This window comes from Oryzias latipes, chromosome 3 (assembly GCF_002234675.1).
Source record: "Oryzias latipes chromosome 3, ASM223467v1".
NCBI lineage: Eukaryota > Metazoa > Chordata > Actinopteri > Beloniformes > Adrianichthyidae > Oryzias > Oryzias latipes.
The window spans coordinates 11,074,063-11,090,915 of record NC_019861.2 but is presented as its reverse complement, the minus strand read 5'-3'; the positions used below and the strand labels follow the sequence as shown (position 1 = coordinate 11,090,915).

General features: G+C 39.8%; 1 protein-coding gene across 7 annotated transcripts in view; it reads left to right on the top strand.

The window, feature by feature from the left end:
• Window positions 1-16,853, top strand: part of LOC101165461 (unconventional myosin-IXa) — a 106,373-nt gene that overhangs the window by 39,672 nt on the left and 49,848 nt on the right. For all 7 annotated transcript variants that reach the window (XM_020712158.2, XM_020712164.2, XM_011487863.3 and 4 more), the window contains exons 3-5: window positions 13,094-13,188; window positions 13,275-13,337; window positions 14,317-14,416. In XM_020712158.2, coding sequence (XP_020567817.1) covers window positions 13,094-13,188; window positions 13,275-13,337; window positions 14,317-14,416 — 258 coding nt within the window. The remainder of the gene's footprint in view (window positions 1-13,093; window positions 13,189-13,274; window positions 13,338-14,316; window positions 14,417-16,853) is intronic.

The following is a 16,853-nucleotide window of genomic DNA, read 5'->3' as shown; positions in this document are numbered from 1 at the left end:
GCATATTTACACTTGTGTATAAAGTATTTAGCCATAATTATAAGTAAATTAACTACATATATTTTTTCTGCATTAAGTCTTTCTTGTGTAAAATATCCAAAAATAATATGCTCGTAAAATAATCTATAATCTTCACATAGATGAGTTCTTATAAAATGTATCACATCTTTCCAAAATAGTTGAGTGAAAGAGCAAAACCAAAAAAGATGAGGCACAGTTTCTGGTGAGGAATGACAGAATGAACAGTTTATGTCCAGATCTTTTTTAAACTTAGTAAAGAAATGTTTCACTGGATAAAATTTGTGAAGAATTTTGAAAGAAATTTCTCTGATTTTATTGGTGATGAAATACTTTTGTGGCAGGGTCCAAACCTTTTCCCACTGAATTCTACATCCAAAGCTGTTCCAGTATGAGATAACATACGGTTTTGTGGCAATCTCATTTTGAAACAGAGAACAGATACTTTGATTATTCCTGCTAGCTGAAAAACATACCTTTCCACACCACAAGTCTGTTAATTTGGGATTTCTTGCTGGTTCATGTTAGCGTCTGCACTGTAATCCCTAGCGAGTTGACTGAACTTAAAAATTATTGTGTAACAGATTACGCAACAGTTAAGTTATATTATTAAAACTTTTAAGTTAACATTTATTAAAATTCATATTGTCAGTTGGCTTGCATTTGTATTATTTCATATAAAAAATATTAAGATTCCTCAACTTATAAAAGAGAGATTATTTACTTAAAGTTTTTAATATTTTCCAACTAAAAAACGCTTTAACTAACTATATTTTTATATTACTCAACTCATAAAATATGTAAAATTCACTCAAATGCTTTATAAATTCTTTAACTCATTAAATGTGTAGCATTGAAAATATTTAAAATTCTTCAGCTTAAAATGTATTCTAAACAGAGATATTGATACTGCCCCACTACATTTTAAAGGCTAACATTGATAAAAACCAACAAACGTGAAGGCCACACAATATTGATTGCATAATACACTTTTTTTAATTGCTCTTTAAAAAAAAAGCACAAATATCAAGAGGATGAAGAAACAATAAGTGCAATAAAACTGCATTATAAGAGTGCCACACAACATATTGACAAAAAGAGTTGGTTTTGTATTTTACGGCAAAAAAAGCAAATGATCACAACAAAACACATTAGTTACATAACACTTAAACCAACAAATAGTCCATTCTGGAAGACTCACTCAACGAAACATTCTTCAGCGTCAATAAAGGTCCTTTCAGTGGTTTGCTGTCCTCAAGGCTCAAGACAGCATTCTGAATAAATATGAAGGCAAGTTTAAGTTTTTTGGGGTGCTGTAGGTCCAGAGCATAGATGTCCCCGAAGAGTTAGAAGAGATTAGTCAGCCAGATGTGTGGGACCACTGACGGCAGCATCCGGAGCGTCACCACGACAACTGAGAAGATACCCACAGAAGTGTCTGTGAGGTCTGGTATTCTGGAAATTACAAAACAAAAAACACAGATGAGTTCAGACCCTCAAAGATATTCATCACACTAATGTCCAAAACTGACATTCCTGCCATCTGTCAATGGGAATCTTTTCATGCTAACATTCTGTTAGCTTTTAATCAACTGGCTATGATGTTTTAAGGACCAACTCCAATTAAAATTGTGTTTTTAAAAAGTTCTTTAGCATTTTTCTGAAGGAGGACATTTATAAAATAATTTAAGACTAAAGCTTCATTTTTCTTTATTCAAATAATGATGGATAAGGAGCAGAAAAAGGTAAACGAAAATGTTCCCACTCCTTCCAATCAGGAGTCCCTGATGTTCGTCTCATCTTCCATCTCATTTTTAAAACCATTTAAAAATATCACTCAGTTTACAAACTACAAACAATTGCCCTATTTATTATGTCACTCAATAAAATCTCAATCAATATTAAAGGATTAGTGAAAACCATTGACAGGGAGTCGTGTGCACTTACTGTACAGGTCTTGAAGAAGTTGGAGGCATCTTCATGCAGATAAACAGGAAGTGCAAGGAGGACAAGTGCCCGTCTCATGTTCACGTCACGCTGGTCCTAAAAGAATAAAAAGAAATATCCATTACCTTTGAAGCAAATGCAGAGCAAACACTTCCAATATTTATTTAAGGAACTTTAAGAAATAATAAAATGATACCTTTTCTAGATGTTTATTTCTAGTAAGAGGACAATACAGTGTTCATGGCATGATCCACTTCAGGTCAAAGACCCAAAGTCATTTTTAAGGCAAGTTACACCTTGGCTTCTTACAGCTGTTTACAAATGATTTGTTATCCGTTTTTGAATTATGCACATTAGAAATTCACCTGGAGGTCATAAATCCTAACCAAGCTGGCCAGTTCCTGTCTGTTTTGGTGGACTTAGTCTCAGAAAAGGGCAGCTTTAAGTTACACAAACATGTAAAAACTGCACAATTTCCTCTGACTGCATCTACTCTACATAAATCCATTTCAGATCTTGACAGATGAGTTTTCATGGTTTCAAATGATGGAATGGTGCTAATGCAACATCATTTTATTATTGTAATATACTGTCATAAAGACATGACAATATTCCAAAGTGTCTCCACATACATGGCAGTGGAAACACTTTGGAATATTGGCTATGTAGTACTGCAGTATTATATGTAGTACTGCATAGTGCCAAAGTAACAGAACACAACTTGCACCTCCATTCCATTGTGCCACCTTCAGCCTGCAATCTAAATATGTTTAGTTCAAATGTAAATAATTTCAGCTCTATTTAGACCTTTGGCTAGTTAAAATGTGCATAAATGTTTCCATGCTGCCGTATAAATCTAATAATGGTAATAGTTCAGGATGAATATATTAAATAAGTATAAAACTCACCCACTGACACCTCTTTTCTGGTGAAATGGTGACTTTCTGGTGAACTTTCTGAAGTTCAGTTTCTGAAGTTCAGTATCTGAAAAAGTCCAAAAGAGATTTTTCAATGTTAAAAAATGTTTCAATTATATTCTGATCAAAAAACATTTATTGCACTACACAACCTATTGCATTTTTTGTTTTTTTAAAATAGCTCTAGACAAATAATTGATCAGGAGACAAGTTACCTGGCTGGCCTTGGCGTCTACCTGAGGTGAAACACTGAACACTCTGTAGTTCGGTACCTGAACACAACACGAGCACGTTGATTAATTTATTTTTACAAAAACCTTTTTTATAACGGAGATCAGTGATTTATAAAAGCTTAAAGCTGCATTCAAAACCCAATGCTTCCATGTAGCAACCAGGCTTAAAACTGTTGGCGGTAGCTCCTCCCACACAACCGTTAGAGGCTTTGAGTGACATTTTTGGACAAATGTCCAGCAGCAAACTTTAGCCACAGACAGAGGCCTCCAACGCGAATTTCACACGCGGATCATGTTTAGTGTGATTGCAGCATAAGAGATCATTTCTACCTCTGAAAAAAAAAAAACCTCATCACTGTCGTAACTTACGGGCAGAAAATAATGCATTTTGGGTTTGGCTCGCCATACGTCTGCTAATATGACAAACTAATCATGTATGCATTGCCACATTAAGCTCTAAAACAATCGTAACACACATATGTTTAAACAACAGTAAACCACATTTACGGTAGTATAAGAGCATTCTTAAAGCATTCATTCAAAATAAACCATGAACGATACTTACCAAATTAAATCAGGGCTGAAGACAAGACGGCACCATCAGCGATGAGGCGGATGAAAAAAAACCCGAGGTTGGGGCGTCTTGAAGCGGGACGAAATCGCAACGCTTTGCAGAAAAATAAAATGCTCGACTTTCAATTTCAAACGTCGCTTACTCGCATTCGGCAAATCCAACATGGCCACCTGAGCTAACGTAGAGAAAACGAAAGACCCTCCCACCAGTACGTGATGACGTCATGACGCTACTTCAGGGATCTTAAAATTTTTGAGTGCTAGATACAAATAAGCTTTAAAATATTTAGCACTGTTAAGTTAAATTTGAAAAAATCTTGATAGAGCTTAATACTTTATAGTTGAATCAACTACAAAATGACATTTAAGTTGTGTAACCTTAATAGTTATGAGTCAGTACAAGTGATAGGGTTTAGAGGGTGTTCAAAATGGGAGGTGGCGGCCTCTCGTCCAATCAGAGCACGAGAAATCATCTGCCTTCCGTTTCATGCAAAGTGCCTTCCTTTTCATTCAAAGTGCCTTCCTTTTCATCCAAAGTCACTTCCGTTTCATGCATACTCCTCTCTCACACACACATATAAACTCTTCCTCACACGTTCATATATACTTGTCTTTCACATACATACATTCTTTTTTAAGAGTGACAATGAGAGTGAGAATGTATGTATGTGTAAAGTAATATATATGCATGCGAGAGAGAGAATATATGAATGTGCAAGTGAGAATATATGTATGCGAAAGAGAGTATATATGACTGTGAGAGAAAGAATGTATGAATGTGAGAGAGAGAATATATGGATGCGTAAGAGAATATATGTATGCGAAAGAGAGTATATATGACTGTGAGAGCAAGAATGTATGAATGTGAATGGTTCAGAATAAATAATGTCTTATACGGCCCCTCATAGAAAAGCTCTGTGAGGTTTATTGAATCTTCTTTTTCCTCAGGTCTTACTCTCCTTGCCTCTCTGCGTCCCCTTTTGTTTTATCCCTCTGCGTGCCTCTCATCTACTCCATCTCATTACAGCAGGAAAACAGTGCACCATTGTCTACTCTTCCATGTCCCAGAAAAGTTGGGGCTGAAACCAGAAGCCCTCTGATCCAGTTTTCCCTGTCCGTTTGTGCCCCTATTGGTCTGAGGAAATTAGTTTTCTTAGATCGTGTGCGCACATTACCCCGAATCTCTTTCTAATGTGAGGTAGGGTCAAAAGTTCATTACAGGTTTGGTGCTTTGAAAGTGGTGTCGTGACGGAGCGCAGCAAGAATGAGGTGAAGGGCTGCAGAACAGAATAGAGTCTGTTCGTCTGTGGGAGAGGTGGCATTGTGTCAAAGGCATCTTAACAATGTTTGAAATAGATCCCGCAAGGCAAGAGTTGAGCATTTCTATCTCCAACCGTGTCTCCACTCATTCTTTTTAAGTGGCAGGTGGAGTTCTGAATGAGCTGTCTGCTGTTTATCTTTGCTCCTGACACTTGATGTGGAAAATTTGAAGTAAAGGAGGAAACGGAAGTCGTTCAAAATCACCTGGTAGATCCATGAACATCCTGCCTGAAGCCAAAGTGTGATTCGCAGAAAAAGAAGCGCAGGAATGTTGTCCAACATCATTTGAAAAAAAGAGAAAAAAAATGATGCTGGATGTCCAACTCCGTTTCGGAAAAACCCAAAGCCTGATATCATCTGCCTTGAAGTTTTTTGGGGATTATTTTGGAAATGAAGTTTGTCTATTTTCCTCAGCATGTTGAGTTATTATCCAAAGCGTCTGCTCTGTGTCCCGCACTGTTCCTGTGTAGTTTCTGGCAGCCTAAATCTCATGTATTGTTTTCTTTGAGCGCTCTGTTCTGTGTCGTTGCTGAGATCTTGTGATCCAGTGAGTGGTTTGATCCTGCAAGCGTGAATAGAAACGGGCGAAACGGAGCAGATGTCATCCCGTCTGGATGAGTGCGAGTTTTAAATCAGCGAGTGTCTGAAAGAGCTCGGCCTGCAGACGGAGTTGACCACCGTTTTTTTTAACCCTTTACTCTTAAAGTCCAAAAAGCGTTCCCTGGTCTTTTAGTTATGATTTTCAATTTTTGACTTAATCAAAAATCCTGAAACAATTCTTAGAAACAAAGTTCTGCCTTTAAGTCATTTTACAGACTACAGAAAAAAAGAACAAAAAATTCTAGAACAGTTTCTGCAGAGCACCAGAAGATCGTTAGTAGCTCATCTTTGAATTGTGGGTGGGAGTGTTGGCACAGAATACCCCGCCCCTATTCCCCTCACCATTGTTGAGTTAAATTAAAACAAAACAAAATATAAATACATTTTGCTAATGTGTGGCTTTAATGTTTTTATTTCTTAGCTTAGTTTGGTTTAAACTGCTCTTTTTTTCTCAGATGTCGATTATAAAAGCAGTATACGCCTTGTTGCGTTTGCATATTAGCAATTTCCTCCAAAATCTTGTTCTTTTTGTCATGCAGTTCCTCATACAGCCTCAGGATCACTAAGCTGTTTTCTGTCAAGAGTTTATGCACAAGTCCCCCATTCATCGGGCAACCCGGGAAATTCATTAGCTAATTTTAAGGTGGGGCGACTTGTGTGATTTTGCGCTGAGGGGGTTCTCAGTGTCAGGAATGCAGCTTTTCTCCACCCGTCATGTCCAAATCGGAGAGGTTTAAATAATCCAAGCAGTGTCTGAGGTCTAAGAAGAGCTTGAGATTCATGATCATTTTTTTATTAGGCCTGCCTTTCATCTGCATTACCGTGACTAATGTTGACTTCCTTCTCACTAGCGCTGCAGGACTCAGTCAGATTCTTCAGTTAAGTTTAGCAGAGATCTCCTTTATGTGAAGAGGTTTTGTTTGTTGTGTTGTCTTGTTACTGTGGTTGTGTTCATTCTCCAACATTTTTCCTTATCAGTTGATTACATTTTCGTTGCATGGATTTGCATTTGAGACTAAGTAAACTGATCATAGGGGTTGTGAAACCTTAACTTCTCACTTTGATGCTCAGGAAGAAATTCACACAAATCCCTTTTTTTCGTGTCGTGTGACTTTTTTACAAGAGAAAAATTAAAGTTGAACGTTTTTGAAGCCTTCATGTGGGACAGTTTTTTATCCCTAAATTAGCATTTATATCATATTTATTACATGCATTCCTGAACCCCCTATCTCATTGACATGATCCAACCTTTTCTTAAAAACTCATTGTATATAACTTGTTTCGTGTTTCCTGCTCTGCAGTTCATCATCAGTCCACTAGGGGCAGTAGAAGGGCTTTTCTTGCTTAATACAAAATGGCTGCATACATGAAAACTCAAAAACACTTTTGGTGGGAAAAGTTTTGCTACTTTCCTGAACTTTGTGGTGAGGAAAACCCGTCTGTTGTTCATTTTTTGAAATGACTACTTGCTGAATTGAATATAAAATGTGTCGATCATTTCTTTATATTTCATTTGCAGCATGTTAAAAACCCGAGGATCGAATTACTGAACGTATTATCCTATCTTTATCTCATAAAAACATGATATTACAGATTTTTGTGGATTTTATCAAAGGTTTAAAAAAAAAAATCTTAATTCTAAAAACTTTAAACCTTCTGTAAACTCTTCACTGTCGTGGGCTTTACGGGTTAATAAAAAAAAGAAGAAAGACTCCAGTTTGTCGTGTCAAAGTTTTTCATTGTCAGGATTTTCTCCAACAGCTGTGGTTCCGTTTAAAGTCTAAAACATTTTTTTTTAATGTTTTTGGCTTGGAGTGGTCACTCTAGCGTTTTCTTTTTTCCCTTGTGGGTGACCACAGTGCTCTGGCCAGTTTGGCCCCACTTGTAAGATTACAAGGGCCATGTTGGTGAATTGGACCCTGGAGAATGTTATCTGCCCACACACACGCTGTGATGCATGCTGGCCCAAGTCATCACCCCCGTTACGCTGTTGTTGACATCCTGTCGGAGTAGAGCAGGGAGTGACTCAGCACAGCCATGAGGATGTGAATGTGCAGAGGTCAAATGACTAACATCTCTTTGAATTGCTCTGAACACTTCTCTTAAAATGACTCATTTCTATTAAGAGGGGGTCAGAAGGAGGCTCTTTTCATTTACAGAGGCACGGGAGAATTCCAACAAAACCACTATTTGTGTGATTCGAATGAGTTTGTGAGCACAAGCCTTTGTGGAAATCTTCTAAAAATGTGTGGCCCTTTAAGCAGATGCTGGCTGGCTAAAACGGCCTTTTCTGAGTTTAATGAAGCTCCTCTTCATCAGAGCAGCGCGTGACTCCTCTGCGCTCAGGAAGCTGCTAATGAAGTCAGCCACACAAAATTAAACATTGTGGGACAAAATGTGTGTAGAGGAGCCGCTACTCCCTGCACTGAGGCAATAAATGACTGCTTCCTGTTAAAGAGGAAAACTAACATGTTTCTTAGAAACAAAAGTTCTGCCTATGAGTCGGTTTACAGATTACAAAAAAATCTGTCGTCAGATTTCTAGTCTTTTCGTTGGGCCCATGTTGGATCACTGAATGTTAAGTTGCAGATACAATACTGAACTTGAATTGAAGTCAAACGTTTTTTCTCTCTCTAAAAAATCGATATTAGCAATCATAATTCTTGACACCATTTTTCTTTTCCACTTTTTACTATCACATGTCCCCCACCAACAGTTGGAAGAAGCTTGGTACAAATCTCCTAAATCTTGCTTCATGGTTTTTTTTTTTCCACACCTCAATTTGTATAAATGAAACACTTGGTGTCGTATAAATCGAGCCGGGCACAAACCGCAATTATTCATTCCTTCTCGATCAATTTCGAAATGATTGGGACTTTGTAAATGAAAGGGGACGTCATCCATTCATTACCACCCAATTCAAGTCCCTGATTGGTCAAAGTTTGGTTTAACTTTCAACGCATGTTCAATGGCCATGTGTTTAGTCTGTAGAGCCCAAAATCAGTTGTAGAAACCATCCATACCAACGAGTGATGGCAAGAGTTCAAAAAGCGTATGCATGTTTACATTTATTGACATAGACTTTTCATTGTTGGAATGAACATTGCCCAGGGTGGTTTTAACGTAGCTTTAGTCACAACTGCCTTTGTCCAGAACACACAGGCAGGTATCCCACACAAAATGGTGAACCCATAGAATAAAAATGTCAGTTGGCATTCTTCTCCATGGGCATGGTGCAAGCAAGAGGTCGTGGCAAACACTGATGCCAAACGCAAGAGTAAGGGTGAAATAGGTGAAACACAGGGGTGTTCTACACATATTTTCATTTTTCTAACACCCTCCCCCCCAAATCCTACACAGTGCTTTCCATGTCACTGTTAAAATGAGACAGAGCGTAGTTTGTGTGGGCGTGCTATGGGCAACTTGCGTTTTACATGCACACTCTGTGTCGTGCAACATTTGAACCCAGTCAACAAGGGCCAGTACTCTCACCTTACTACTCCATGAGTGCATTCCACTTATATTATCCTTTCAAATACTTCAAGATACACTTTACCACACACAACAATGGTACATTCCATTTCCATGACGTCCCTTAAGGTGGTCGTATGAGCCTCAAGGCAACTACGAGTCACACCTGCACGCCCTTTAACATGCGACTGCTCTTGTCTATGACTCTCCGCGGGCCCTGGACAACCAAAAACCTGCAGCACCGTGTGTCAACCCCCCTCACAGGTTTTGGTCAAAATTACATTAAAAAAAAAAATTACAAACAAACTGAAAGTGTGAAAAAGATGGATCTTCAGTTTCTCTTATAACAGTTTGTCTGTGTTTCCTCTGTGCTGAACATGAAGGGGTTGTCTGGTAGCCTTGACTATGGATTTGTTTTCCAAGTCTGGTTCTTACTTTGTTAAATATTTTTTTGTGTAGGACGCTGTTGCAGTTTGGTTCTGCCCCCTTCTCAGTAGCAGTTACAGTCTTTTCATTTTGTGGCTTTTATTGTGAAAAATTACGTTGCTGCTGTTCGGAAAATGCCCCAAAAGTCTGAAATGACTGCTAAGCTGTAGTGTGATAACCTTCAGAGCCTGTAGTGTTCAGACAGCTGGTTCTCAGCAGTGATTTAAGGCTCTGTTCTGCTTTTCTTTTAATGTTCACGGGGAGAAAGTCCAAACTGTCAGAGATCAGCTGTGGATATGTCGGCTTCTGTCAGGTGATTTGTGCCTTACTGGCTCTGATGTGGAGCTTGCCAAGTGTGCCGAGGATAAACAGAGCCTGTTTTAAAAACGTCTGTTTAAACTTTGTTCTTTTTCACCAGAAGCAGATGGAGGATTCTGCAGTGTTAGAACGTAGATCAGTGTTTCAGCCGTTCTACATCCTGCTTCCAGAACCCCGGTGATGTGTGTTAACAAAAGTACCGTCAGGTCTGACCAGGAGTGCCTTCACATGTGGCTTTGGAATCACTGGTACCTGGTTTTTATTATCTGTCTACAAACTAAAGGCCCGTACACACCGGGACGAATATTCGCCAGGCGTTATTCGCCAGCGTTTTTCGCCACGTTTTTTGTGTTCACACCCAGGCGATTTTCGCTGACGATGAGTGGAGTGAACATGCAATTTCATTCCCTGACATTAGATGGCGCTTAATGTAAAACAGAAATACTCCTGTACACAAGGTGGCGCTGCGCAACTTTACGCTTCTTAAAGTCGCTTTTCACTCAGAAGAAGAGAGCAAGTACTTACACGCTTGTCAGAATCAAACAAAGAAAACATGAATATTTCAAGCACCAGTAGCTCCAACTGGTACTTGGTTCGGGGATGTTTTAGAATGTCCGTCATTATTGCTTCGCGGCTGTGTAGACGCTACTTGGCGTCTATCTTCTTCGCTGGTATGTGTGCTCAGCAAGGCAGTTTTGTGTTTGAGCGCCCCCAAGTTGTGTTTTACTGTAACTTCAGAAGCTCCAGACACGTGAGCAAAAGCGCCATTCTCATTGGTCGAGTAGATTTCGACGCGACGCGTCGAAAAAAAAAAACGAACCCGAGGCGTTTTTTTTTCTGACGCTTTGTCGCGTGGCGTTTTTTCGCGTCGGTGTGCACACTCTCATTGGGGCCCTTTGTTTAGTCACGAGGCGTTAAACGTCGGCGAAAATCGCCGACGAAATTCGTCCCGGTGTGAACGGGCCTTAAAGCTGGAGCTCCAGAATGGCTGGTTTCTAGCTGAGGGTGTTGAATCAGGCGTCACCTTTGGAAATCAGGATTTTTGGATGTGCAGCGATAGCATCACAGTTCCACTGTTGGAAGATGTTCTGCTGTTTTTGTCCAGGCAGCAGAGCCGATGGTGGATTTCCTCTGTACTTGACATTAGATGATGTGCTCAGCTTTGTATGTCAAATGTTAAGGACTGGTTTGTGTTTATGGTTCTTGTTGTTGTTGTTGTTGTTGTCCTTCTTAGACCATTCATGTCATTCTGCGGCAAAACCAGCAGGGTCCTATTTTCTCCCTTCGGCTGTGGAATGATAATGTATGTTACAAAATCTGGGCAGAAAAAATAAATCCAAAAAAAAACTGGTGTCAAATTGGGCTTATTTACAAAATATTAAATCCATACATCAATTTTCTTTTGTTTTGTTTTTTTCAAAAAACAGTTTTTGATCAGTTTTCCTGTAAGAATTTTACATTTTATTAATGAAAGCTCCGCCTACTTTTGTTTTACCAGTTGCGTGAAGCATGTTATTCAATATAACAAGAAACATTGGTTCAAAATGGGAAATTTAAAACAGAAAAATCTAAATGTCTTCATTTAGAATTCCAGTCAAGGCTGCATGGTGGTGTAGTGGTTAGCGCCCTCGCTGGTGGGTGAGAAGCCAGTGGTTCAAATCCTGGCTGGGACCTTTCTGTGTGGAGTTTGCATGTTATCCCTGTGCATGAATGGGTTTTCTTCAGGTACTCCGGTTTACTTCTTCAATCCAAAAACACGCTTCACAAATTCTACCTAGCTGTGAATGTGGGGGCCCTCAACACAATATTGAAGATGTACCCCGCCTTTACCAACAGTAGCCAGGGCAGGCTCCAGCAGCCTTGTGAGCCTGAAAGGGACTCAGTGGGTTCTGAAGATGGATAGGTGGATGGATGGAAGAATTGCATATTCAATTGAACAGATTGAGTATTTTGGTGGTGAGACCCAGTCCTGCATGTTAAACCTTTATGATTTGTAAACTGGGAGCTAAAAAGCTAGACATTAGTAGTGGCTCATACATGCTGTCATGTATGACCTGCTTTCATTCATAAAGCACCAGGATGGTGCCTCATGCTGTGCCCTGTACTACTTGTCATTTTTTGACCTTTTATCATTGTCCATCAATCTTTTGAGGTTCCTCCCCTGGGTCCAGTTTTTCAGAGCTCTGAACACCAAAACTAGCCACCATGGCTCTTCTGAACTCTTGACCAGTCACAGAGTTTGAAACCTCAATATGAACCAATTTAAGCAAGAAACAGTCGCTAAAGTCAAATTCCTTGTATGCGCACACATACATGGCCAATAAAAGGGATTCTGAAATCTGTGAAACCCTTTTGTAGGCAAAGGAGTGACAGGAGTGTCTGCAGAGCTTCAATCAAGAAGCTGAACTTTATAATTATGTTGAAGTAGTGACTTTCCTTCTCGCCTCATCCACACAACTCATCTAATCCCTGCAGAAGAAATTTTCTGAAGGAAACACGTCTGTTCTCTATCCACTGTACCTTTCTTTCCTCTGCCCCCTCAAGGATGGCAATAAAAGACTTCATTGATATTTTTCTACAAAGAAGAGGCTTCATGTGTGTTTGCAGTATGGAAACAAGTACAGATGTTGAAGCACAAGTTCTGAGTGACTCGCTTTCCACAGGAAAATGAAAGATCAGATGAATCTTTGATTTGGTAAATAAACCAACCAGATGTTGTCTTCCCTTATGTAATTAAGCAGCATCTCCAGAAAACGGTCCTTCTTTACTGCTCCCTCTTTCATGGTGTGGGTTTTGATGTTGTCTGGTGGCTCCCACCATGCTCATGCTGGTGGAGGGTGGGAGACGCAGACGCAGCGTTCAACACAGCTCCCAGTGTTTTACGGAGGAATTTGTTTACTGGAGGTTGTGCTGCAAATAACTGCAGGGTTTATACGGGGCAGAAACGACTTCCCCTCCAGGCGGTCGCTCAACACCAGCAGCGGCAATATTGGTTCCTCTTATTAGAGCTACACATGTTCCACATGGATCCCATTACTCATCCAAGAAGCTTTTTTGTTTTGTTTTCCATCAGGCCTGCTGGCTTTAGTTCCATCATACCTTATTATAAAAGGGGCTTGATTGATAGACTGCTATGTCATTTCTGAATGTGTTCCATCGCAGTGTTTGACATAAGAGTGACAAATAATCAAACTTGATCTCAATCCAGTGTGATGTTGGGCCTGCTTTGGTTTGCTTTTGTCTGATCACATCTTCTTCTCTGGCCCACAGGCGTTTGGGAATGCAAAAACGGCACAAAACAACAACTCCAGCCGCTTTGGCAAGTTCATTCAGGTGAATTATCAGGAGAGCGGCACTGTGAGAGGGTAAGAGCCCGGAGCAAAACTATTCCATTTTATTCCTGAAAACCAGCTTTATGCGAGTCACTGATTTGAGGCTGCTGTTTTTTCAGAGCATACGTGGAGAAGTACCTGCTGGAGAAGTCCAGGCTGGTCTATCAGGAGCACAATGAGCGGTGAGCACCTCACAGGAAGCCACTAAGTGTGTTAGACTAAAGTGCTGCTGTCGTTTTTATCCACTGTACTCCATTTTTTTTAGTTTAAAGCCAACAGCATCCATATCAACTGCACATAACATCAGCAGAGAAGTAGTGAGTGTTATGTCACTCAGGAAATGGTTCCAATGAAGTCTGTTTTTTTGGCAATACGGACGCTGCCAGATTGGAGCTGGACATGGTCAGTAAGCAGTGACTTATTGGAGTTGGTCTGAGTCAACATTTCTATAGCAACCACTCTCACCAATCAGGAGTGAGCTTGTTGGAAACCCAGATGCTACTACTTGAAAGCGGGCTTGGGAGAGTCTTTCATTCAAATGTTTCAAACATTCAATGTCAGACCACCTACTTTTATTCAGGCATCTGATTGCCCAGTTTATAATTTTAACTTGACTTTCAGAACAATAGTCAATAGAAATTAGGATTAAAACATGTTAAAGAAAAAGAGGTGTTAGAGCAAGAATGGTTGTTCTGATAAATATAATGAAAAGCTGTTTATGTCTCAAAAAAAGTCTTAAGGATTTTGGCTTCTTAGAGCCAGCGGATACTTCCTATTTGGTGGGGGTGGGAGGGGTCCCTCAGTCCAGTTCTCATATACAGTCAATGTTTATAAATCCACATAAGGCAGACATACAGTTTGGGATTAAATCTAGAAAGTCACAAATAAACCTTCCGTCTGTCCATCCAACAATTTTTAGAATAAAAGCATAATCTGTAGAATTTCTGAGTTTTGTTTAGCTAGAGTAGAAGTTCATCATTTTCATATTCTAATCTTTTTGTTTTGTTTTTTGTTACTCAGTTCCTGACTAAATTGTTATATTTTTAGTACAGACAGGAAACACATCATAGTAAGAAAATATCATTTTGGCATTTTTGAGAACTGTTGAATGTATGGAATGTGGATGTTTCTTTTGTTTATGTATTCATTTTTATTTTTCAGAAACTACCACGTGTTTTACTACCTGCTGGCAGGAGTAAGCGACGAGGAGAGAAAAGCCTTTCACCTCAAGAAGCCTGAAGAATACCATTACCTCAGTCAGGTGGGACCCTCAGAGCTGCGCATACTACAGATAATCTGAACGGCATGCAGGAGCGTCCTGCAGAGCCGGCTGCTTTTGTCCATCGGACGCTGTTGGGATGTGTCACTCAGAGTCACAAATGTCTGGGTTTGAGCATCAGCTCTTCTTTCAGCTGAAAAGTTAACACAAAAGGAACACTGCCATGTCCTTCATCACCTCTTTCCCCCACAAGAAAACACAAGTCACTGTTTTGTTTTTTGTTTTTTTTTTTGCTGCACAGCATCTTTCTTTCTGTGGCTGGTGGGAAAACGTGCACGCATGTAGTTTGCACAGCCTCTGGTCTGCTTTTATCTTAGTACACAAACCTCCCACCCTCCGTCTTCAGTACCAAACACAGAGAAAAGGAACTAAATTAAAGTTTCTGCCTTTGATGGAATTTCCTACAAGGAAAACAGGTTTCCAGGAAGCAGAGCCACACTAAAATATAAATCTACACTATCCATGTGGAATGTGGATGTTTTGCAAAATTAGTTTGGTCTTTGTTTTTGATATCCAGGCTCTGACAACCTGGTTGTTCTCCTTAAAAATCCTTCTGTCCGTACAGAAGACAGCAGAGGATTCCTGCCATTCCTCCCAGCCCTTACTGATGTGCACATGCAAACGCACGTGTGCTTACGGAGCACACATTTCAACTTTAAAAAGACGAATCAAACTAATGGTATAGATAAAAAATAATACACTGAATATCTGTGTGCTTCACTACCACAACACACTGATGCTTATTTAGCTTCATGAAACACAGGAGGAATCAAGTATATTAACATAACATATGAACAATTTTTCAGATAACCACAAAGAACATGCGAACAAGTCGACTAATCTCTTTTTTTTTTATCACTTCCAATCTCTGAATTCTTCATCATCTGTCACTGTTGAACAACTCTGCCAAGCCCGGTGTAATGCTATGTACACAGCAGGCATGTGTGGCGCATTCAAAAACCCGCTGCATGTGGGTTTTTGTTCACCATTTTAGCACATGCTGTTCACACAGGTCTGTCGCTACCTCATACAAGCGCATGTATGCACAGTTGGAGGAAGCTTGGTACAAAATGCTGAAGTGGTGTAAATCTCATGAATCCTTTTTTCCCACAGCTCTACTCTTATAAATGAAAGACTTGGTGTCACGAAATTCTGGTCGGGTACGAACAGCAATTATTAATTTTTCCAATTTTCAAACAGTTGGGACTTCCTTGAATTTAAAAGGACGCTACTCATACGCCACTACCAAATCCGAGTCGCTGATTGGTTCAAGTTCAGCTGGTTTAACTTTTGTCGTGCTTTCTATGGCGGCACATTTTGTACATATAGCCCAAAAATTGACTTAAAGTTTTGCGTAGCCATGCGTGAATATGAGAGTTTAACACCGATATCAGTGCGCTTACCTAGACTTTTCATTGAAAGTGGTTGCTTGAACACACGTTTCCAAGCCCAACGTGAATGTAGCATTAGATAAGTGTCACTGTTGCTGTTGGTATAAAATGCTGATACACACCTGCAGTGTGATGACCATAATGAGCAGATGAGCCTCTGTATTTTTGAAAAATCTCATTGACGTCCCACCTAAGTAGATGGCACGCCCCCAACCAATGATTTATTGATTTATACTCTAAGCCTGCACAATATACCGCAAATTTATCGTTATCGCAATATCCAGCTCTGCAATATGCATATCGCAAAAGACGGCGAATATCGCAATAAATCGCAAATCCAAAATGTGTTAAAACAATCTTCTAGCAGCTTGAAGCATTTAACGAATCAAATAAATCCCTTTATGCTTTGACCAATCAGATGGAGGCCTTCCCATTGTTGACCAATCAGATGGAGGCCTATTATGTTAGATGTTTGTCCCCCATGTCGATGAGGGTCATTTGGAGTACTGTATAATTTTTAAACTGTTGCAATGAAATGGGAATGATATTTTTGTTTATTTTTCTGTTTGTTTATTTACCGCAAATTTATCGTTATCGCAATATTGATCACTAATATCGCATATCGCAAGTTTTCCTCATATCGTGCAGCCCTATTATACTCCAATAGTTACAGTAATTATGTCTTCACATATCAGCTACAGATGTTGGAAACGTCCAGTCTGACTTAAAAAATATTATTTTCAATTGCGTGCAAATTAGAAGGACAGGGAGCCAGTTTAGCTCGTGCTGGTTTGCGGCGCCTTCCGTCCGTGAAACCCGGGTTCGACTCCGGGCTGCTCCCTGTTCCCTTCTCTACCTCTGCCGGTTCCAAGCCCGGTTTGAGAAGGTTGCGTCAGGAAGGGCATCCGGCGTAAAAAAAAAACATTGCCAAATTTACCATGCGACTCGTTCGCTGTGGCGACCCCTGATGGGAGAAGCCGAAAGTGGAAGAAGAAGCGTGCAAATTAGAAGGATGGTGGCTTGGGTGT